This window comes from Bombus flavifrons, chromosome 12, assembly GCF_040668555.2.
Source record: "Bombus flavifrons isolate JBK064 chromosome 12, iyBomFlav1_principal, whole genome shotgun sequence".
In the NCBI taxonomy this organism is placed as follows: domain Eukaryota; kingdom Metazoa; phylum Arthropoda; class Insecta; order Hymenoptera; family Apidae; genus Bombus; species Bombus flavifrons.
The window spans coordinates 10,250,606-10,274,055 of record NC_138453.1 but is presented as its reverse complement, the minus strand read 5'-3'; the positions used below and the strand labels follow the sequence as shown (position 1 = coordinate 10,274,055).

At 38.2% G+C, this 23,450-nt stretch overlaps 2 protein-coding genes across 2 annotated transcripts; one reads left to right on the top strand and one right to left on the bottom strand.

Moving 5' to 3' along the window:
* The first annotated feature begins 277 nt into the window (after positions 1–277).
* Positions 278–23,108, top strand: rudimentary (carbamoyl-phosphate synthetase 2, aspartate transcarbamylase, and dihydroorotase rudimentary). The gene is made up of 26 exons (XM_069124772.1): positions 278–495; positions 1,173–1,311; positions 1,509–1,794; positions 2,167–2,483; positions 2,936–3,506; positions 3,621–3,854; positions 4,135–4,779; positions 4,916–5,468; positions 5,810–6,185; positions 6,486–6,912; positions 7,054–7,252; positions 7,603–7,754; positions 7,832–7,936; positions 15,146–15,394; positions 16,392–16,643; positions 17,184–17,348; positions 17,466–17,627; positions 17,882–18,053; positions 18,400–18,515; positions 18,705–19,119; positions 19,390–19,736; positions 20,610–20,751; positions 20,828–20,898; positions 21,015–21,193; positions 21,292–21,496; positions 22,409–23,108. Exons 1-26 carry the CDS (start codon positions 375–377, stop codon positions 22,607–22,609), a joined length of 6,801 nt encoding a protein of 2,266 aa, XP_068980873.1. The 5' UTR covers positions 278–374; the 3' UTR covers positions 22,610–23,108.
* On the bottom strand, positions 9,360–14,070 carry LOC138185663 (uncharacterized). Its single transcript, XM_069124780.1, has 4 exons — positions 13,581–14,070; positions 12,257–12,555; positions 10,402–12,176; positions 9,360–10,036 (listed from the first exon to the last, which is right to left on the bottom strand). Exons 1-4 carry the CDS (start codon positions 13,802–13,804, stop codon positions 9,422–9,424), a joined length of 2,913 nt encoding a protein of 970 aa, XP_068980881.1. The 5' UTR covers positions 13,805–14,070; the 3' UTR covers positions 9,360–9,421.
* Positions 23,109–23,450: the final 342 nt, after the last annotated feature.

Sequence of the window (23,450 nt, the reverse complement as noted above, 5' to 3'; positions counted from 1 at the left end):
GGATAATTCTGCATGATACTGATGCATTTAGGCGCGCGTTTCAAATTCAAATCCGTTGAGGAGCTACAACATGGCGCTTGCTCTGATTATAATATTCCTGAAATCAAAACCAATGTATGGGACTGATACAGATCACGTGACATGCGCATAGAATCGTCCGCGCAACAAGCGGGTGGACAGTTAGACACCTATCGGCTGGAAGCAGATTTCGTGGCGCTGCATGTAGGCCTTGACCAGGCTAAACGATCTCATACTCAAGAGACATGACACTCCAATACCTGATACTCAACGTATAAAGCGTATCTACGACCCATAGTATGAGCAGTGTTCAGCGGGTCGAGAACACGCTCGGTACTCCGTGAAGAGTTTGAAAAATGACTGAGCGTGCGACCGTTTCTGATCGTATATCTAAAACAGTTTATCTTTTACTCGAAGATGGTTCTGTCTTCGCGGGAAGACATTTCGGCGCGGAAAAACCGGTTGATGGTGAAATAGGTGAGTGTCGGAACACGTGCTCGTCCATTGGGTTAAATATGTAGCACGTGCACGATTCTTGTAACGATCGCTTCGACTGTCCTCGTCTCCCTTTCGTCGTACTTTTCATTTTAATTAAAGTATTATGATCGTCGTTCCTTTTGACTACCATATGATTATGTTTTCACGATTCGACGAGAAGAACGATATGCGTCTTGTGAAAATGGATGATTAAAGAGCCACGTGGGACTATTCCATAGCATGTACTAGCTTATCGTTTACTGGAGAACATTATCTTTGCATGTTCGGTATTAGTTCTGGAAGAATTCATACGGAAAATATGTTTGCGCATAGAATACAAAGATAACGTTGTTTATATTCACTGCGATGTTTATATTCGTATGCATTATAAAAATTCAACTTTCAACCTATTAGAATTTTGTGTGAATTCATCTCGTACAATGTATACTCGGTTCCTTTTCTAAATATATTCGGCGATTTAAAATCATAGTCGTGTATGTTTAGAACGGATTTTCGTATTTCAATAAATCAAATCGAAGATAAAAGCGTTTATTTACGTCTCTAATTACAAGCTTGTTTTCGTCCGGTGTTTGCATAGTTGGCAAGTTACGGCTAGAGTTTTTGCAAGGAACATTGTATACAAACGTGTACTATCCGCACTGATACATTTTTTACAGTGTTTCAGACTGGTATGGTGGGCTATCCAGAATCACTCACGGATCCTTCTTACCACTCTCAAATTTTAGTGCTGACATATCCGATAATTGGAAATTATGGAGTATTTGACGACGAGGTGGACAACCATAAAATACCATAGTAAGAGGTTTAAAAGTAATAACAACTACTTAGTAGCTAGAGCAAGAAATTTCGTTGGGAAATCCATTCGTAAAAATCTTACCTTTCGCGACTACCTTGACTTTTTTTCGATACTCAGTTTGTTGTTGTTACAAATATCTAAAAATAGATAAGTTTCTTAGCATCGATGATCGTAACAAACATGTTTGCCATTACAGTTGGTTCGAATCTCATCGAATTTGGGCGGCTGCTCTGGTGGTCGGTGAGATATGCGAAACACCGAGCCATTGGCGGCAAACCAAGACGCTGTCCAAATGGATGAAGGAACAAAATATACCAGGCATATACGAAATCGATACCAGAGCTCTGACAAAGATTATTCGCGAGAAAGGCACTATATTAGGTAGAATCGTGTTCGATCCACCAGCTTCTAATCCCGTTGCTTCCTTGATTCCTCCGATAGCGGACCCGAACAGCAGACATCTCGTCGCGGAAGTGGTCCAGGTACACAACAACAGGATTTATTCCCCCGAATTCGACGCTTTATTTCACTTCTCCATTTTTTATTTTAACGTACAAACCTTTTTTCTATTTTTAATTTAAACGCGTATTCTAGTTTAGAATTTTTTAAAAATTGAAAATCGATATTATGTCAGTTATACGACATAATATCGATCTCGATACTCGATCTCGGTCATTTTTGATGCGTGTAATTTTCAATGTATTTTTCAATGTACTAAAAAAAACTATGATATCTAACACAAACCATTTGAGATAAGGTATCGAATGCTGTTTAGACAGCAAAGGCTTAAACTTCAAAGCTACTCCGAGCCTTTGGTCTTCCGTTCAAATTGATTATCGATCATTGAATTTCAGCCTGTACAAAGGACATACAATTCCGCTGGTTATCCTCGCATATGCGTAATAGACTGCGGTCTAAAGTACAATCAATTGAGATGCTTGATTAGTCGAGGTGCTCGCGTAGACGTTGTGCCTTGGAATTACGATTTAAACAATGCCACTTACGACGGCTTGTTCCTTAGCAATGGACCAGGCGATCCGAGCAAGTGCGAAACAACGGTGGAAAGTATTCGATCCATCCTGAAATCCGACATACAAAAACCGATTTTTGGTATTTGCTTGGGTCATCAGTTGCTCTGCATCGCCGCTGGTTGCGTCACATATAAGATGAAGTATGTATTCTTCTGCTTGCCCCTAATTGCATCAGTGTGCGATTAGTATACCGTTTCAATTCTCGTCTGGGCGATCCTATTATTTCTCAAAAGTAGCTAGCATACGCTAATAGGAAAACGATGTTACGCTGACTTACGAGAGTATTTGAACACTTACCATGCAAAACTTTTACATTCATAACATATATACATTATACATATACATTCATAATACATCCGTACAAGTGTCCGAATACTTTCATGTATTATACTTTCATATAAAATGAATTATTCTCCTATTTTTATTTACTCGGAGTACTATCCGGTTCAATAATAAATTTGTTTACAGGTTTAGACATGTTATTTCTTCGTTATATAGATAGCTCTTTTAACAAAACGCAAGCGAATTATATCTACTTAATAGTTCCGTTTTGTGTAAAAATTCTTGTGTTACATACATTTGTTACGTATAGCTACGGCAACCGTGGTCACAATCAACCAGTCACGCATCACGGAACCGGTCGCTGTTACATGACCTCACAGAATCATGGATTCGCAGTCGATGCAAAACAATTACCAGATAATTGGGAACCACTCTTCACCAATACCAACGACAATAGCAACGAAGGTGTCGTACATTCGACGCTTCCTTACTTTTCGGTTCAATTTCATCCGGAGCACACTGCCGGTCCTCAAGATCTGGAATGCCTGTTCGATGTATTTTTGGAAGCCGTGATCGACAATGCGAGCAAAAAACAATCAATTTCTATGAAGGAAAGACTTATTAAAAAATTGAGCTACAGTAGCGACAATATCATAGGTTTACCTATACGACCGAAAAAAGTGTTGATCTTGGGATCGGGTGGTCTCAGTATCGGTCAAGCGGGTGAATTCGATTATTCCGGATCGCAAGCGATCAAGGCGTTACGCGAAGAATGCGTGCAGACGTTACTGATCAATCCAAATATAGCGACCGTGCAAACGTCAAAAGGCATGGCGGATAAGGTTTACTTTCTGCCTATTATACCGGAATACGTGGAACAGGTATATTGGTATATTTGAATCCTGATTAGTTCTAAAGAGCAGTCGCTTTTCTTTTCTGGCAAATTTTGATGAACTCCGAGTGAACGTAGAATTTTATGTCTTTGAATATTTCAGGTAATACAATCGGAGCGGCCCGATGGTGTCCTCTTGACATTTGGCGGACAGACTGCTCTCAATTGTGGCGTTGAACTCGAGAAGAATGGAGTATTTCAGAAATATAATATCAGAATTTTAGGAACGCCTATACAGTCGATCATAGAGACGGAAGATAGAAAGATCTTCGCGGAACGTATCGCGGAGATCAATGAAAACGTGGCGCCAAGTGCGGCGGTCTATTCTATCGAAGAGGTAAGAGAATCGCAAGTCTCGCGATTAATTCGCATGTGATGTGGCGGATCTGAATTGCGAGAGCCCATCTTCGGCGATCTATACTTTCGGAAAATACAGATTCTTGCACAGGCTATCGGTGCCTTTCGAAAGTACGATCTATTCACTGAGTTTTGAAATTTCACAGTTTACTCATTATCGATATTCAATTGATTATTCACTGAGAGGAGGATATTATAACTATTATATTAATTATAACTATTATTATTTACAATACTATTACTATTATTATTTCAATCAGGCATTAGATGCAGCAGAAAAATTGGGCTACCCAGTAATGGCTAGAGCAGCGTTTTCTCTTGGAGGATTGGGGTCCGGTTTCGCGAACTCCAAGAAAGAACTACGAAACCTCGCGCAACAAGCGTTCGCTCATTCCACTCAATTGATCATCGATAAATCATTGAAAGGCTGGAAAGAGGTGGAATACGAGGTCGTTCGAGATGCGTACGACAATTGTATCACAGTTTGCAACATGGAGAACGTGGATCCTCTTGGCATCCATACCGGAGAATCGATCGTAATCGCTCCAAGTCAAACACTGTCTAATATGGAGTATAATATGCTTCGGACGACCGCTATCAATGTGATTAGGCACTTTGGAATTGTCGGCGAATGCAATATTCAATACGCTCTGAATCCAAACACCAAGGAGTATTATATAATCGAAGTGAATGCCAGATTATCCCGTAGCTCGGCATTAGCAAGCAAAGCTACCGGTTATCCGTTGGCTTACGTAGCCGCAAAACTTGCTCTTGGTATTCGTTTGCCGGATATCCATAATTCCGTTACAGGAAAGACTACGGCTTGTTTCGAGCCCAGTCTAGATTATTGTGTGGTTAAAATACCGAGATGGGATCTGAGCAAATTTCAACGAGTCAGTACAAAGGTATACATGTTAGACCAGTACATAAATTTGTACAATTTTCTTTTTTTTTTTTTAATATAATTATTTAGATGATGTTAGCAACTGAGCCAAACCATAGCATAAAAATTGAAAAACGACAAACTTAAAATGATTTTAGATTGGTAGCTCTATGAAAAGCGTGGGAGAAGTTATGGCGATTGGTCGCAAATTCGAAGAAGCTTTTCAGAAAGCGTTGAGGATGGTTGACGAAAACATCAATGGTTTCGACCCGTACGTGAAAACTCCCAACGACGAAGAATTGGAAAAGCCAACTGATAAAAGAATGTTCGTCCTTGCAGCGTCCATAAAGGCTGGATATACGATCGATCGATTGTACGAACTCACAAAAATAGACAGGTGGTTCTTGCACAAGATGAAAAATATTATCGATTATTATTTAGTATTGGAGAGTACAGATCATACAAAGTTATCGCACGAGGTTTTACTACGAGCGAAGCAAATTGGATTTTCCGATAAACAGATAGCAGCTGCGGTTAAGAGTTCGGAATTAGCAGTTAGAATACAAAGACAGGAGAGTAATATACGACCAATGGTCAAACAGATAGACACAGTTGCTGCGGAGTGGCCAGCGACGACGAATTATCTTTATTTGACATATAATGGCACTACGCACGATGTAGAATTTCCTGGCGGATACACCATGGTTATAGGCAAGTAATGAAGAAACTTAACCAAAAAATGGACATGCAAAAAGACAGACTAAAATTCCTTTTCATGACCATAACGAAATGTTGCGTTAACGTAAGATTGGCTCTTATTGAATTACTGATATAACACTAATTTCTTACAAATAGATAGAAAGAACATAACAAACTTTTAATACTATTAAATTACTTAGAATTATTTTTTAGTTGATTTTTCCTTGTTTTATCAAAAACGACTTTTGTGGGGGAAGTAGAATTTATCTATTAATAAAGCAGTTCGAGTGTCGAAAACAATTGGGGAATTGGCTATGTTTTTAATGAATAATCGTGAATAACATTTTTCTTAGGATCTGGAGTTTACAGAATCGGCAGTTCCGTAGAATTCGACTGGTGTGCCGTTAGTTGTTTGCGCGAATTACGAAACTTGGGAAAAAAGACGATCATGGTGAACTACAATCCGGAAACAGTTAGTACCGACTACGACATGAGCGATCGATTGTACTTCGAAGAAATATCGTTCGAAGTCGTGATGGATATTTATGATCACGAATGTCCGGAAGGAATAATTTTATCGATGGGCGGCCAATTGCCGAACAATATCGCTATGGATCTTCACAGACAACAAGCTAGAATTCTTGGCACTTCACCGGAATCTGTCGATGGAGCTGAAAATCGTTTCAAATTTTCTCGTATGTTGGATGGCATTGGAATTTCGCAACCCAGGTAAATCATTGTTAATGCAACTTATGACGAATTATTTTTTTTTTTACGAAAATTATACAAAAATACACAGAATGCGTATAATTTAGAAATATGCATAAGGTAAACAAAGCATGTTATAATATTTAATCAATAAACCAAATCTCTATTTTAGGTCCTACATTTTTAGCCATGTTCTTGAAAATATAATTATCTGCGTAAAAGTCCGCGGTCTAGTTATCGCATTTCTAGTATTACTCGCACGTAGTCGTATGAACTAAACAATCAAAGTATTAATCTAATGTAAATATAATGATCGCTCAGGTGGAAGGAGTTGACCAACTTGAAGTCCGCGATCGAATTTTGCGAAGAAGTCGGCTATCCGTGTTTAGTGCGTCCTTCTTACGTATTGAGTGGTGCTGCCATGAACGTGGCCCATTCGCATAACGACCTCGAGTCGTATTTGAAAAGTGCCAGCGAAGTGAACAAGGAGCATCCAGTGGTTATATCAAAGTTTATTCTCGAAGCGAAGGAGATAGACGTCGATGCAGTTGCGTATGATGGAATTATTCTTTGCATGGCGGTATCAGAACACGTGGAGAACGCTGGTGTTCATTCGGGTGACGCTACTCTGGTCACACCACCTCAGGATATCAACGCAGAGACCTTGACGAAGATTAAAATGATGTCCAAGGCCATTGCCGCGTCTCTTGGCGTCACTGGTCCCTTTAACATGCAACTGATCGCAAAGGTAAAATTTTTGGAAAGAAATTTCCAAATCAGCATGAAATATTCGCGGCGATAGGCTCGACGGTATTTATAGTCAATTCCTCAAGATAATATAGAAATGTCGAGGAAGAAAAATAAATGGTGACATATCTTTTGTCGACAGGACAACGAGCTGAAGGTCATCGAGTGCAACGTTAGAGTATCAAGATCTTTCCCGTTCGTGTCGAAAACTCTGGATCATAATTTCGTAGCTATGGCTACGCGACTGATCGTCGGCGAGCCTGTAGATCCAGTGGACGTACTTGCTGGATGTGGCAAAGTCGGTGTTAAAGTGCCACAATTTTCTTTCTCGCGTCTTGCTGGTAAGCGCATATTTTGCGACACGATGTCGTTCATGCCACGCTACGAACAAAGTATCTTGCCACAGTATATTGTTTCTGCAAGACTATGCACGGAATATTTTGCGTTTATTCTTCACTGTTTCCAATTGAATATCGCTTGCTAGCTTTTGCCTAGATATTCTGTGTCTATATCGATTTATAGTCATCTTTTACTTTCTGAAATCCTTTTTTAAAAAATTATTTTTTCAATAAATGGTTTGTATGTTCTACATGCAACAAACCAAGTGAAAAAGCCCTGTGGATCCTGTGGGACGTTGAAATATTCTTTCTTAAAATATGAACCTGAAGAATAACGCTTTACGATTGTACAGGTGCCGACGTAATGTTAGGAGTTGAGATGGTATCCACAGGGGAAGTCGCCTGTTTCGGAGACAATCGGTACGAGGCTTACTTGAAGGGAATGATGAGTACCGGTTTTCATATACCACAGAAAGGCATCTTGCTCTCGATTGGAAGTTTCAAGGTATTTCATTCTGCCACGTATAGATTTGATGATTATCAACGATTGGTGCAATGTCCCAGCGTGGTTCTTGATTACAGCACAAAATGGAACTGTTACCCTCGATTCGTAGTCTTCACAAGATGGGTTATAAATTATACGCCAGCATGGGGACCGCAGATTTCTACACAGAGCACGGAGTAGAGGTAATGAGTATTCTCTATTAGAAACTTAAAATATATATTTAAATATTTACAGTTACAATTCATACGAACGTGTGTTAAGGTTGACTTAAAGGAATTTCCTAAAACTTAATTTAATACTAAGCGCTAATAGTTCGATACTTTCGTTAGAATTAATGCATACGTTGCGTCGCCTTAATCGTTTAATTCTAATGCCTTTAACGCAACTGTCACGTGTTAACTGAGAAATATACAAAAAGAAGCGATAGATATGATCTACATCATTCCACATTGATCTACATTATTAATTATCTCTTATCTGATATCGTTAAACCGCTGAGAACTGTAGGAATTTAAAGAGTTAGATTACGTAACTTAGAAATGTTTAACTTCATTTAAATATGCTACTAATCTTATACAAAACTTATACAAAACATTATAATAATCTATAATCAAACGATGTTATTCGAAGGTTAAAAGACAGTCATTCCTAATGACAAAAAACTGTAATTCTAAAAGTGGAACAGTTATATTTTAGCATCAGCGAATATATTAAATGTCATTTTATCACGTTTGTCCCGCTATAATAGAAATCTCTTTATTAGAAAGGAATTTTAGTTAATATTTGATTAACACTTTCGCTGTTACTAAAATCGAATTTCTCTTCTGCAAATATGAAAATTCTATTAGATGTAACATCTAGATTATTTGAGTGAATCACGGTCAGAAATATATGTATAAATAACTACGTAGTATCATTAATATCTAATGAAGACTAAAACTACATAATTCCGTTAGTAATATTACCGAGACGATTGATGGACGCAACATATGCATAAAAGATAGCAGCGTAAGTGTTAAACAAGTCGCCGATTGAATCCATTAATCTGGACGTAATCAATCATAATGTAACAAATAAGACGAATAGGCAGTGGGGAAAATTGGTGAACTCTAATTACAAAGTGTGTCCCAGGTTCTTTATCACAAAGCGTAGCTACCTTACTCTGTGGATAGAAATAAAAATACATCATATAAAATCATAAGCGATGATATTGCAAATCCCAATGATAAAATTCACTTTAGAATTTACTATTGTTTGTGCAATTATGTTGCTACGAATAAACTTATGAAAATAAGTGAACTGCTTTTTGAGAATTGAACGCTAATCGCGTGTACTTATGTAATGAAATTGAGAAATTGAGAAAAAGTGTAGCTGATCAGTTTAACAACCGAGAGGTTCATTTATTTGTTATAGTTGTACTTATACAATACACTAACACCATTTGGTTCAAAGAAACCTGGGATACCCTAAGTAAACTTTCCGTCCTCCAATTAGTCCAGATAAATGGAGTTCTACTTAAGCGATTAATTTTTCTAGATAAGCAATTAAGAATCGCGTCCAATCATCTGTAAGTATAAATAACATTAAATAACAATAAATTACAGATTACTTGCAAAAGGTTGAGAAATTTATTAGGTAACGAAGGAATTAGTTGTGCATGTTAGCTTCTAAATGTAGGTGGATTCACTTCCTGAAAGTTTTTGAAGACGAAGTGTCGGTTTGTTTGGCTGACGTTCATCGATTCCCAATTTTGACACATGATTTTCGCTTATTGAACTTTGAGCGGCCACCTTATCATTCGTAACTTCTAAATTTAATTCGTTCGGTTCTTCGTAATGCCTTTCGTGAACGATTACTTTAACATCTTGAACATTAACTTGTTTTTGTGGCAATTTCACGCTCGGCCTAGGAATTGGCTCAGTGATTTTCTGGCGAACTTGATTCGACGAATTTGATTCTTGCGTGAAACGATTGTTCAACGATCCAACGTATATGGGTTTCTTTTGATTTCTCTCCGGAGTATCTGGCGGTTGATTTCCTGGTTCGGAAACAGCTACGTTCTTCCTGACAATTTTGATCTTGTCGCGATAAGCTAGCGCATCTTCCGTATATCTTTGACGCTCGAAAAGTAATATTGATAGCCTGTCCGCGTGATCAAGGTACATCTTTTTCTGTCGATGTGCTTGGTACTGATTACATCGTTCGGCAATTTGAATGAAATGCCGTATGAAGAAGCCTAAAAGAATGCACAACCTCGGTCCCTCTAAGTCAGCGCAACGTGTCTGTAAAAAAATAGAGACAAATAGAGTAATAGTTTCTCTATAATCCAGAGATCATCCTATATCATTGGCAGATAAGATTAAGTATTGCAGAGCACAAATAACTGAATAGTATTGTTCCTTATCGAATATACAGCGACAAATATTAATTACGTTGGTAGTCAAATATTTTTCAAAATAGAGTCCTTGAGGCGAAAGTTTGATCGATAACAATTTACAGGAAAAAGGTATTTCGTGATATACATATGTATGACTGTCGAACACGGTACAACGAGAACGTACGTCCTCGAAATAAAATATGTCATTCAATGGCGAATGTTTCAGATAAAAGCGTCGATAGAAACAGCTTATCAGAAAATAGATCTTACAGCGATTTCGATGATAGAGTCGGTGGCCTTGCGAGGGACAATTAACGACTTATTGGTGATCAACTTGATGGATGGTTTGTGTCCTTGTTTCTTCACCGTGTCCCAAAAGCCCTTCATATCGTATCTTTCATTTTGCTCGGTAGGATCCTCGTACGTTTGATACATCGAAATCGGAACGTGTTGAGTCAGTTTCGGATTAACCAACGTCAACGTGTCAGCCGTTAATATCTTCAGTAACATCTCGTAGTCCAACCTCGGGAAGAAATCGTTACTGTACCGAATGTTTTCCATTGCGTGAAAAACGTACATTATCGGATTCTCTGTGATGCGTTTCAATTGCTTCTGCGTGTGCAGCAACTGTTCACAGGGTATCCTTTGAAAGAGATTCCTACTTTTGATGAAGTAATCGTTAAGCTTAGGTTCGTTTTGACTAATGTTGTAATACAAAGAATTCAGAAGCATTAACAAACACTCTCCCAATCTACTATCTGGCCATTTCGATGGGTTCGCGTTCTCTTCGATCATCCAAAATAATTTGTGCCTGATATGAGCAGTGGTTAGACCGAACATAGTATCAAAAATAGGTCTGAGGAAAGTCTTGTGAAGCATCAGAGCGATCAAATACACTTGTATTTGGGCCTGTGTCATGCAGGTTTCAAGGTATCTTTCGGCTGCCGGGAACGTGAGCTGCCATTGCAGATCCTCGATGAGATTGATATTTCCATTCCTCGGCACGAAGCCTTCCGGAACGACGTAGCATCCAAAGTCTTTAACCTTCTCCACGTCGCTGTTATTTGGCCAGGTGTGTCGTGTCCTCTCCAGCCATTCTTGAGCGCATATAGGCCACTCCAACCAAATTGCAGGGATGATCTCGTATTGTTCCACTTTACTGTGCTTCAACGTTTTGGCGATCATGATTTTGTCACAATAGAGCACGCATCCTTCTCGTCTGGTATCGTCCACGGATTCCTGATCAAAATTCAACGACTCCCCCAACCGATGCATAAACACTTTCATAAAGTGTTTCATAAACTCAGTGCTACTGATATAAAACAAATTATAGTTGTACCGGCTCAAGGCCATTTTAATTCTTTGTTGTTTATGATCCAGCTTTTGCAACTTCTCTGTTTTAGGATCGTAGAGATTCCCATCGGCCGTATACGTGACTTTCTTGAAACAACGACGGGGAAACTCTCCGTTCGTTATCCAACATTCGTCCAGCTCGTCGTAGCTAGAGCTCTGAGAGAATTTGGAGTTGCGACTCGGATTGCAACTGCTATCGCTGCTATATGCGTAATTGTCGGATCGATATCCAGAACTGTTGCTGCTCGTGGGATCTTGACTGTTCGGTCCTTGGATCTTTTGTCGTGGCACTTGTTTCTCCCATCGACGACTTCCTTGGTTCAGTAATTCCTCCTTCGTCTGTGGTCTTTTGTTCGAACGTTTTCTTTCTTCCGCGTCGGAGGACCCATTATCGTAATCAGGTTCCTCTGCAATTTTCCTACTACGATTGGAATGTAAAAAGCTACCATTCCCGACTTCCTCGTCGCACAGATTAGGCAAAGATCTCGTATGCTTGAAGTTAGAGTTTTTAACCATCTCTAGTTTAGATTTGCTAGAACTGACTGAGTGGACAGATAAATTCGATCGAGATTTTGGACTGTAAATGCTACCATCGCTGTATAGTTCGTCGTCGTCCTCTGCTATCGATGTTAGGTCCACGTCGTCTTTCCTCGACGCTATAAAGTTGTCAAGAACCTGCAGTTGCACAGAACCTGCGACAATGTAAAGACAATTTGTTTACCCCTCGAGTGTTGTACTTTATAACCAGACTACGCCACGTATCGTCACCTACCTTGTTGTTTCGTTGGTTTCAACAATATGTTATATACAGTTGTATCGTTCACATGACTATAGTGTGACGGATAACCTTCTTCCGTGATGTCAACGTTATCGTGAACCATGTAAATTCGAACCGGCTGCAAAGGTTCGATGGTTGGCCTAAAGGATTGTCGCATGGAAGTGAAACCGAGGTGACGAGCGATGTGCTCCTGAAGAATGTCTGGAAGCAGCACGTGCTTTTGAGGAGGCAAACGTTTGTTCATTTGCATCTCGCGCGACGGTGCCATAGTTTCCTTCACCTGCTTGATTTCTCTGAAAAACATCACTATGTATAAGATTTTATTTTCTGTTCAACCACTGATAAAATCGTATTATCACCGGTTAAAGTTATCGAGTTTGTCGTAATCGTGGCACCGATCGAGGACTAAAGACTCGCTTATTTGTTCGATTATTCGGAAGAATATTTTTCCAACATATACGCTACTGTTCACGAGTATCTGTACACTTTCTGCATTATTGCGAATATGTAAAATATATCTTTTACGTATCTTTATTTGCTCTTGCCTTCCGGCTCTCCGATTTACGTTGTGCAAAACATACATATAAACGATAATGGTAACAATATATAAAATGTGCTTTCTCTGCATGAATAGAACCCTTTAGCGTAATTGTAGGGGTCGTAACAAGAACACTTCTCCAGGTGTGCGAACGATTCCATTTTTTTTTTTTTTTAAATAGAATATTCTCTGTGTTATGTAATTCTTATAAAAATAACTTTAATTACATCACAGAAGAATTATATTTAATTGTATCAGCGAGTTATTTAATCGGTTGTTTAACCAACCGATCAATTTTCATTGGGTAATAAGTCAGAAGATAGGTGATTTCTTAAAATATTACTTCTATCGTGCTGTGAATCTAAAGCTTCCTGTTTGCGATGTGTCGTGCGAGACACGCGCACGCGAAGAAATATCGCTCGCTGTACGCTTCAATGCGGCGACCAGTGTAAAGCCATTTCTCTTAAATTTTGCTACGATTCATAAAATAGCAAAAATATGTGAAACAACACACATCCACGTTTCATACACTGCACGCACGCGTCTCGACCGAGCTTAACTTCCGGTTCCGTAACGAGCTCCTTCATTTCCACTTGCGATCTTGTCCCAAGTCAATCGTATACAGGTGGCGGTATACATCGATAGAAACGATAATTAACGTTGATTAGTATAAATAAGAGAGCAACAGCTGGATAAAGTTGCGAATTGCAGCCGATGTCCAGATACTTGAGAACGGTAGCGTAACACAATTAGTACGCGAACTTTAAAATGATATCTTACTCTTCGTAATTTCCAAAGAACTGGACGCACATCATGAGATTGTTCAATACGAACATCTCGGGATTCCGTTCGATAGATCTCCGCAAAATGATCAATTCCGGATCGTTGTATTCCTCGCTTTTTGTAGTCGAGTTCTCGCTACTTTGAACGTTGTCGTTGCTGCCACGCTTCCTGTTTCCTTTCCCCCGTAACTTCCGTTTCATCTTCTGATTAGAATTCCCCATTTTTAATTCTCACGGAAATTACTCTCTAAAACGATTGTTTGTTGCAACTAGAAACTTCCTTCCGTCACCTTGTCCGACGACAAAACGTTATTCGTTGATTCTGACACTTTAACGGAGAATCAACGTCCGCGATCATGACGCATATAAACTCGCAAAGAACACGTATTCACTCGTCGATGAGACAATAATCCAATCGTGGGGTGCCACTGCCGATAAATACTTAGCTATCGTTATCAACAGACAACAGAATAGGTTTAATCGCTCGCTATCGGCTATCGACAAGTAAGCTGAGCGCGAACGGGTTTTCTACCAACAATGTCACGACTTTCTTATATCATACGCGTGCTATGATTGGAGAATGATTTTTCAACATTTCAAAGACCAAGGGTGTTAACAAGTCGAAACAAACATATCGTGATTTTAGATCGTTCGCGTTTTCTCGCAATTTCCAAACGATCATCGTCTTCGAAACCGAAGAAAAACGAACCTTCATAGGTCTTCTCTTCTAATCGTTGTTCTCTTTTTACACTAAATTTCAAACATTTACCCATCGTCTCGTAACGACCTGTAAAAAGATAGGCGAATTTTGAAACACTTCGATATGCATATCGAGAAAAATGCTAAGATAGGACACGTTAGTGAATATTTTTCGCTACTTTTATTTTCTAATTACTTGGAATAACTGAAATTAAGCAAAATTTCTCCTGTGTCTATATATATTTGTTACAACATATGTAACATACGTATGCATAAAAACAGGATAAATTTATATTACAACGAAATACGGCAAAAGTTTCCTTTTCAGTAAACGTAACTTATACATGTCCTAATAACTATGACGGGTAGTTGTATATGAAAAATCAGTCGAATGACTCGTATTATTCCAAAATACAAGATATTTTAATAAAAACGTTTTATTATATATAATCCGACGAGTGTCATAGATAAAGATATACTAAGAGGAAGAGTGATATATCTAATCTTAATGCAGGATAAAGTGCCGGTCGGAATAATTGCGAATGAATTCTCATATATTGTACTGAATGTGTTCGTCAATTTTAAACAGTAGATACCATGTATTTTTCAGATTGATATATGTGCTTAAATTCTCGCTGATGTATCTACATTTCTAACTCTGATATAATATTCGTTTATCACAATTCGATATCGTTTCAGAAATTCGATGTAGCTCGTGGTATGTATTTTAAGTTTATCGTCGCATAGATACGTTAAAATATCTATCTGAAGAATGCGATAAGAAGAATTTATTGGGGAAAAAAAAGTTTGCAAGAAAACGTTATCCGGCTGAATAAAGGAACCAATAAATGTTTTAAAAAATAGGTGGAACCTGTTCAATGGACTTTCGAGAATATCACTGTCGATGAAGATTCCAGTCCCAGTGAACTTCGACACTTGGCTGATTTCCTTTCGAAGAAACAATTCGATCTCGTCATTAATCTACCGATGAGAAACGGCGGAGTGCGTCGTGTTTCCAATTTCATGACACATGGTTACAGAACCAGAAGACTCGCTGTCGACTATTCCGTTCCTTTAATTACAGATGTTAAATGCGCGAAATTACTCGTCGAGGTAAGTACAAATTTTCGATATTCTTCCCTTGACACTGAATTTGATACATAGATTGAAATCGTTTAATAATAGGGCAAAAGCTTTCAGGCGATAACGTAAAAAATTATTTAATTCGTTTGCAAATAACGAATATATCGCTGACTAAATAAGCTTTTTTTTGTATAAAAACGACGACCTTCGATTCTCTTTTAAACAACGAATTTATAATATATTTATGCAAATATATTTTTATAAATATCTACAAACGTGGAAATAGAATTTTAGGAGATTTGTTCCAGTTACGGATGTATTTATAACGATATAAAAAGAAAATTGAAATATAAAAATTCGAATATCGTAACCGTATCAAATGCTCGTAAATAATAAAAGTTGATTGTAAAAACATTGATTTTAGGCCCTCTATATTAGCTTCGCTCCATTCGTTCAGTGTTACCAGTTCTTAAATCTCTTAGATCTCATTTTTAACACACCCTGTGTCTTATCGCCAAATAGCCATAGTCATGATATCAAGTAAATCTCGTGGATTAACGAAACTTGAAAAATATCCTTGATGTTTGATTCAAACAGATACGTACACGTTTGTATCGTATATCTGTAACAATATTTCTGTCACGGTTCTATTGTATATGAAATAAACAATAGAAATTGAAAGAAATTTAAATAACAATTATCGATCATTTCTACGAATATCTTTTCATTATTATTTATCTAAATCTCGTAATCTTATGAAGTTTTACTTAAAACAGCTATTCATTGCGCTATGATAGGCTGTGTTTCTCTGGAATCATGAACAACAATAAACAAAAAAGAATTTCTTTTCTAGCCATTTCAGAGTTAATTATATTCATAAAAATATGAATTTGCATAAATATCCATAGTCAGATTATTAGAAATTCACGATTATTTCAGAATATTTATGAATGCTTGTACAACGATATAATTGATACAGTCATCGACAACTGACGTAACAATGAACGTTGCTTCTTCTATTGCGTAGGCTATGAGAATGCTCGGTGGACGTGCGCCTCGTATGAAAACTCATACAGATTGCATGTCATCGCGTACGATGATTAAACTTCCTGGTTTAATCGACATTCACGTACACACACGCGATCCTGGCGCTGTTTACAAAGAAGATTTCGCTTCTTGTACCGCCGCTGCTCTCGCTGGTGGTATCACGATGATCTTGGCGATGCCTAACACAAATCCTGCCGTGATCGATCATCAATCCTTTGCCCTGGCCAAAGAAGTAAGGAAATAATATCGGCTTCCTTTCCGTGCCAAGGGAATACACCACTCTGACGATTTAAAAAAAAATCCAAATCCTCGTTTTTTTTTTTTTTTCTTTCAGTCTCCTGGAAATTTTATATATATATGCAATATTATGTCAAAAGTCGATTTATCAGATATCAAAGCACTGACGAGGTTGTAAGAATAAATATGCTATAAGGAAACAGATTAGAGGAGAATGTTATCGCAAAACTTATCTTGTATTTTTATTGAAATTCTGTTCTTTGACCTAGCTACAGCCAAGTACTCGGACGTACGTGTTCGATTTTTCTCAAATCTTGAAGCAATATTTTCCACTACGTATTCTACGAATTTTACCAATTTTACAATATTTCGTTAATTTCCTACCGATAGAAAGAAACGGAAAAATAGGAAATTCTGCAAAACGTGTCCCATAGTTGCAGATATTACATTGTTTTAGATATTAATCAGAGTGATGTACTTCCTCTAGAAATCTCATAAATTTAATACGAATGGAACGCGTGTATTCTTCTTGCAGCGTGCAGTTTTGAACGCGAGATGCGACTATGCGATTTACGTTGGTGCCTCGTCCGATAATCACGACATAACAGGCGAATTAGCTCCGTTGGCAGCTGGTCTTAAAATGTATCTTAATGAGACGTTCACGACTCTTCGATTGACCGATCTCACGGTGTGGGTTAAGGTAAGTCTCGTGGATCGGATTCACGTGAAAAATTATACGCGCAGAGATTTCGTACTTTTCACGTAGGATTCGTCTTTCGATTGAGTCTTTAGTTATCCAAATTTTCGCTGATTTCAGCATTTCCAAAATTGGACAAAGAAATATCCTCTTTGCGTTCATGCCGAGGGCCAAACGACAGCTGCGGTCCTTTTATTGGCTGGTTTGCATAACAGGCCGATTCACGTGTGCCATGTAGCTCGGAAGGAAGAGATTCAAATAATACGCGCAGCTAAGGAAAAAGTAAGCTATTTTTACGAACTTATTTATTATCTCTACATATCAAAAATAATATGTCACGACTGCCATTATCATTATCGAGATCTGTCAGAAAGAGATAGAAATCAGTAAAAAATATGTGAATTTCAAGATAGAGGATAATTTTGTAACTATACAAACATCAAACGATCCGAGGGTGTAAGATATTACTATGACGATTATCGAGACAATTTTTATACATTTCTTAATTACATTTTCCATATACATATTTTTATCAGGGAATGGCTGTCACTTGTGAAGTGTGTCCTCATCACTTATTCCTATGCGAAGAAGATCTTGGGCGCATAGGAGCTGGTCGAGGTCAGGTGAGGCCGTTGCTGGGGACCAAAGAAGATCAACAAGCTCTTTGGGATAATTTGGATATAATCGATTGTTTCGCGACAGATCATGGTTTGTTTTATTTTATTGGCGTCTTCTCTAATATTATTATACTATTCTATTAAAAAAGATGAAATTTGTAACGCAAATTTAAGTCATCCGTTTTACCGAGAGAATTTCTTAACGCGTAAATGGCTTTCAATGAATCTGTAAACGAAAAAGTTGTAATAGCTTCGTTCTAAAAATCTTTTGATCTAAGGACTGATAATTCTTATAAGTCGGATTACAAAATCGATTAGTCATTAGAAAAGTGCGTTAAATTACGTGCAGATTACCTGTATATATTAGATGTGCGATATTTTGAAGAAGTTCTATTCGAAGAAATAGTTTTGTTAAACGCTCGTTTTCGATATTCAAGCGCCGCATACCGTGCAAGAGAAATCGGGTGAAAAACCGCCACCCGGCTTTCCTGGACTCGAGACGATGCTTCCGCTTTTGCTCACTGCAGTTCACGAAGGAAAATTAACAATAGAGGTAATCGAAATCCATCTTAAAAGCTTTACGATAATAACTCGAGATCTCTATCGAGGTACGCAATATCGTATAAACACATTCTTTTTTAATGTTCCATTATTACGACATAAAAGATATTCGTATCTTGTTGGAGCAAATTCGTTACAATCTTTATCAATCAATATCGAGCGTAAGAAAAAATCTTTTTAGGATATAGTAGACAAACTGTATAAAAATCCAAAGAGGATCTTCAATCTGCCGGATCAGCCGAATACCTACATCGAAGTCGACCTTGACGATGAATGGGTGATACCGGAAGCGATGCCTTTCAGCAAATCAAAATGGACACCTTTCGCAGGGATGAAAGTTCGTGGATCGGTTCATCGCGTAGTGCTCCGTGGAGAAGTTGCCTACGTCGAAGGCCAAGTTCTGGTGAATCCTGGTTTTGGCCAAGATATCAGAGAGTTGCAAACGAAGATGAAAGCGCAAACGGTTATAAATGCTCCGGTCATTGATGTAATATCTCACAGTCGACCTAATTCGGCGTTGGACGGACTCTTGTCGCCGAATTACGAAAAGTACAACGAACGGATGATGACGGACATGTCGGAAGAAGAACAACATGGTATGGAAATCTGTTTCGATGGAAGTATTATGCGTCGCCTGGGAAAACGCTTTTGGAAAAAATGCTCTACTCTGCTTAGTTAAAATGTCCTATCTAGAGTTTTCTTTTTCTAAGATATGTTGAAGCGAGCGAAGAATTATTCTTTGCTTTAATGGCTAAGAATAGGCGTATTATTATAAATGCTATCTTCCGAACGACGAACGGTACAGATTGCTTTGTTCCGTAGCAAAATTTCAAACGATTTATTCATTTTTCGTTTATTCGTTTTAGAATCATACGGGCATCTGTTGCAACCGATATCGCACAAGGTGCCGAACGTTCACTTTGCCCTGGACGTAGATTCCCGCGAGCACATGAAGCTTCAAATGGTTCAACAACGCACCATCTCGCCCATTCCTATTGGCAACGCGACGAAATGCAAGAGCGACAGTAATCCGAATCTTTTATTGACTTCTATGTCAACGATTTTCTCGACTCACACTAGCCACAATATAATTGGACATAATATCTTGACCGTGGACATCTTCAACAAAGAATTGCTGAAAGACATTTTCAATTATGCGGAAATTCTTCGCGGCGCTGTTAGGAAAGAACGACATTTGGATCATATTCTGCGGGTAAGAACACACGCGTAATTTCGAAACTAAGATCCTATGCAGACGAGTGATTTTTTAAATAATATCTTCTTAAATGCGATACACAAGCGAACGAGGTCGAAGCTTTATCTCTTTGGCTTCTAGATAAAAGAGTTGCTATAGAAAAAGGAGAGCAGGAAAATCAATAATATAAGAGAAGAAAAGAGATATTTTCATACGCTATCTGAGCAACTTCTTAGCAATCCTAATAGATCTTATCGAATCGTACGTAACATTCTCAATGCTGAATGGTTCCGCGCGATACCGTGATGAGCCGATTGTGCGGATGTTTATGCCACTTCATATTTTTTATCCGATAATTAAAGAAATAGAATCTAAACAAAAATTTATTTCAGTCGCTAAATGTTCTTCGTATACTATACTTTCGGTATCTTGTATATTTTTACATATCATATGCATTCTGTGCATGTTTACGCTTTCCAATCTCGCATAAGTGTATAAAAATTCGCAGTCTAGCAATGTGCGAACTTGTATGGATATTGACACTCTAATAGACGATAATGAGCATTCGGTATTCATTCTATGCGTATCGCGATACGCGTGACAGAACTCTTATTGTACAGGGAGCAATGTTCATACAGCGACAAAACAACGTTCTTGGCCAGATGTATCAATCATGTATACCCAACCGCGAATAGATATCAATTCTCCCACATGTAATTCAACGAATGATAAAGTATCTCCCTACGTAATACGATGGATTGCTAAAACGTGTATGGAACGGACGTGCAACAAAACACACTCGTCTGCATCAAGCATCTTGCACCTTGCATCGAGTCTAATTCATTCCATCGCTTTGACGATAACTTTATGTTGATTATCGGTTCTGCACAGGGAAAGGTGATGGCGTCCATCTTCTACGAAGTCAGTACAAGAACATCTTGCAGCTTCGCGTCTGCGATGGAACGACTCGGAGGTCGAGTGATTTATATGGATGGTTCAACGTCGTCGGTAAAGAAAGGAGAAAGTTTGGAAGGTTTGCGATCACGTGTGATAGAGAGCGAAGGTTGGAGCTCGTTGTACGATGAGTTTGACACGATGATTTGTTACAGATTCGGTAGCGGTGATGGCAGGCTATGCGGATGTAGTGGTTCTTCGACATCCTGAACCTGGCGCCGTTTCAGTAAGTTATTCTTCAACTTTCCACGTATTCTATTCGAACTTAAATTATTTCAATCTTGTTCGGTTTAAGTTACTTGGAAATAAATGCGCTTATTATTATAAATGCTTCGTATTCAGAGAGCTGCACAACACTGCAGAAAACCTTTATTGAACGCCGGCGACGGTGTTGGGGAACACCCAACCCAAGCGTTACTCGATATTTTTACCATAAGAGACGAGATCGGTACGGTGAATGGCTTAACGATCACTATGGTGGGCGATTTGAAACATGGTAGAACAGTCCATTCACTATCAAGGTGAGACATCGCGTGTACATTTTACGAATCTATTATTTAATCCATTCGATTTACGTTACAACCAGCGATAACCTTCGAACACCTGCTTCGTGTTACAGATTGTTGACTTTGTACAATGTTGAACTTCGTTACGTGTGCCCTCCTGGCCTTGGTATGCCTGACCACGTGGTGAAGTACGTGTACGAACGCGGAATAACGCAGGAACAATTCAGCACCCTCGAGGATGCTCTTCCCGACACGGATGTCCTTTACATGACACGCATTCAGAGAGAACGTTTCGCCACACAAGAAGAGTATAATAAAGTAAGTAATCACGTAATGAAAGTTTTAACTAAAAAGGTTGCTAGATGAAGTTTTATTCACCTTGAAAATTCCAACGTGCGAAATCAGCGTAGGATTCAGTATTGGAAGGTTGGATTCAGGTGTCCTACATTCACACCTGTTGCCTTGTTTCCGCGAAAGCTTGGTTTCTCCACATATCCTCTACTACTCGAAAGGACCTTTAGGGATATGCGAGTTGCCGAGAAAAATTTTTAATCCTGACACTAACTGCATTTTACATGGTTTGGTTAGATACAATAAATTAGAGACGCTCGCACTGACTCGAAACCGAGAGCTACTTAGCTTAGACTAGTTTCTGTATAGGAATTATATAAAAGGCAGGTAAAATAATTAATCAGAAACGAGCATTACATAAAATGTCCACGATTGAAACATGTAAACCGTAATACAGTACACCTACAGCGATCCCTGTTTTGTATCTATCATTAATCTTGCAAGATAGTTCGATTATTAAATGCGACCTCGATCAAGGCCTTATTATCAAGATAAACTTATTAGTTGTTACTTAGAGAAGAGAAAGATAATAGTGCGTTCATAAGATTAAGTTTCTTGCACAAAGAGATATTTCTTTAGCCTTAAGATTTGTGTATTTCGCAAGAGCATTGGAAATCACGAAGTATCGTTTGGATTAGCGAACTTAATTAAATTCGAGTCTTGCCAGTAATACGATTCTATTATCTAATCATAAACATAATAAAAATGCAAGACATTCGATTAACGAGGATAAGAGTAGAGAGATTTAGAGGAATAATTCAGGTAGCAATAAATAAGTTACTTACTGAATTAATCTGTACGGGGCTTTAAAAGCATTATTTTGAAACAAAACAAAACGTTGTATCACGTTCGTGTATCTAAATGCTCGTTTTCTTACAGGTTTGCGGTCATTTCGTAATAACTCCGCAATTGATGTCTCGCGCGAAGAGGAAGATGGTAGTGATGCATCCCTTGCCACGAGTGAACGAAATCAGTACAGAATTTGATACGGACCCACGTGCCGCGTACTTCCGGCAGGCTGAAAATGGTGTCTACGTTCGAATGGCTCTTTTGGCAATGGTCCTTGGCCGTATGTGGTGACGCATTCCAGGGTGAAAAGCAAAGTTGATTTAATAGGTCAAGATCGATTCGGTTTTAGGAATATAAGCAATAACGCACGAACCTGAAGAAAACAAATAAGACGGTGCCAATCGCATTTCCAATTAGACTGTGATTCGCATAATACGGTTTTATTATCAACCAATATTTTTATATTTTGATAGATACGGATCCAGATGATATATATATATGATATATATATATATATATATATATATATATATATGCTCTCGTTGACTCGAAATAACAAATCGTTATACATGTTCATTCAGATTGCATGATAAGCAGGCAATGTCTTTTTATTAAACGTTGGTGTAATTCGATAAGAATGCGTTTTGATAAAATTTTATCTCTACGTAAGACTTTTACGAAGACAAGGAAATTTCACATCATACGATTTCCACTGTGTCCTTGTATCATTGTATATGTGCCTGATCAAGCTACACAAATGCAAGATAATAAAATGTTTTATTTTTGACAATAGATTTATATACATTTATCCTTTTGTATGTACACGTAATATGCGTATAAATAGATAACTGGTCTAAAATTAATATACAATTTTTATTGAATACGCTGGCGTAAACAGGTATCGTACAATTATTTGATAAGGGAATGTATTCGTGATTAACGTAAATATTTTCGGCGAATTTCTTAATCGCTGATCGATTTACGAAGCATTGACAAAATTACTGTGTTGTTACAAGGCCGAATGAATGACTAGACCTTAGGAGAGCGCTTGACGATAACGTACGAATATAAACATTCATATTCGATACAATTTTATTCAACTCTGTTTGATTCGATTCGCGGTAAAATGTGT

Bases quoted from the DNA above. Each gene is read 5' to 3' on its own strand.
- rudimentary (XM_069124772.1), top strand. From the start codon at position 375: ATGACTGAGCGTGCGACCGTTTCTGATCGTATATCTAAAACAGTTTAT. The intron at 496-1,172 runs GTGAGTGTCGGA...CATTTTTTACAG, and splicing joins ACCGGTTGATGGTGAAATAG to TGTTTCAGACTGGTATGGTG. The intron at 3,855-4,134 runs GTAAGAGAATCG...TATTTCAATCAG, and splicing joins CGGTCTATTCTATCGAAGAG to GCATTAGATGCAGCAGAAAA.
- LOC138185663 (XM_069124780.1), bottom strand. From the start codon at position 13,804: ATGGGGAATTCTAATCAGAAGATGAAACGGAAGTTACGGGGGAAAGGA. The intron at 12,177-12,256 runs GTAGGTGACGAT...ACATTGTCGCAG, and splicing joins GAAACCAACGAAACAACAAG to GTTCTGTGCAACTGCAGGTT. The intron at 10,037-10,401 runs GTAAGATCTATT...ATTTTTTTACAG, and splicing joins ACTCTATCATCGAAATCGCT to ACACGTTGCGCTGACTTAGA.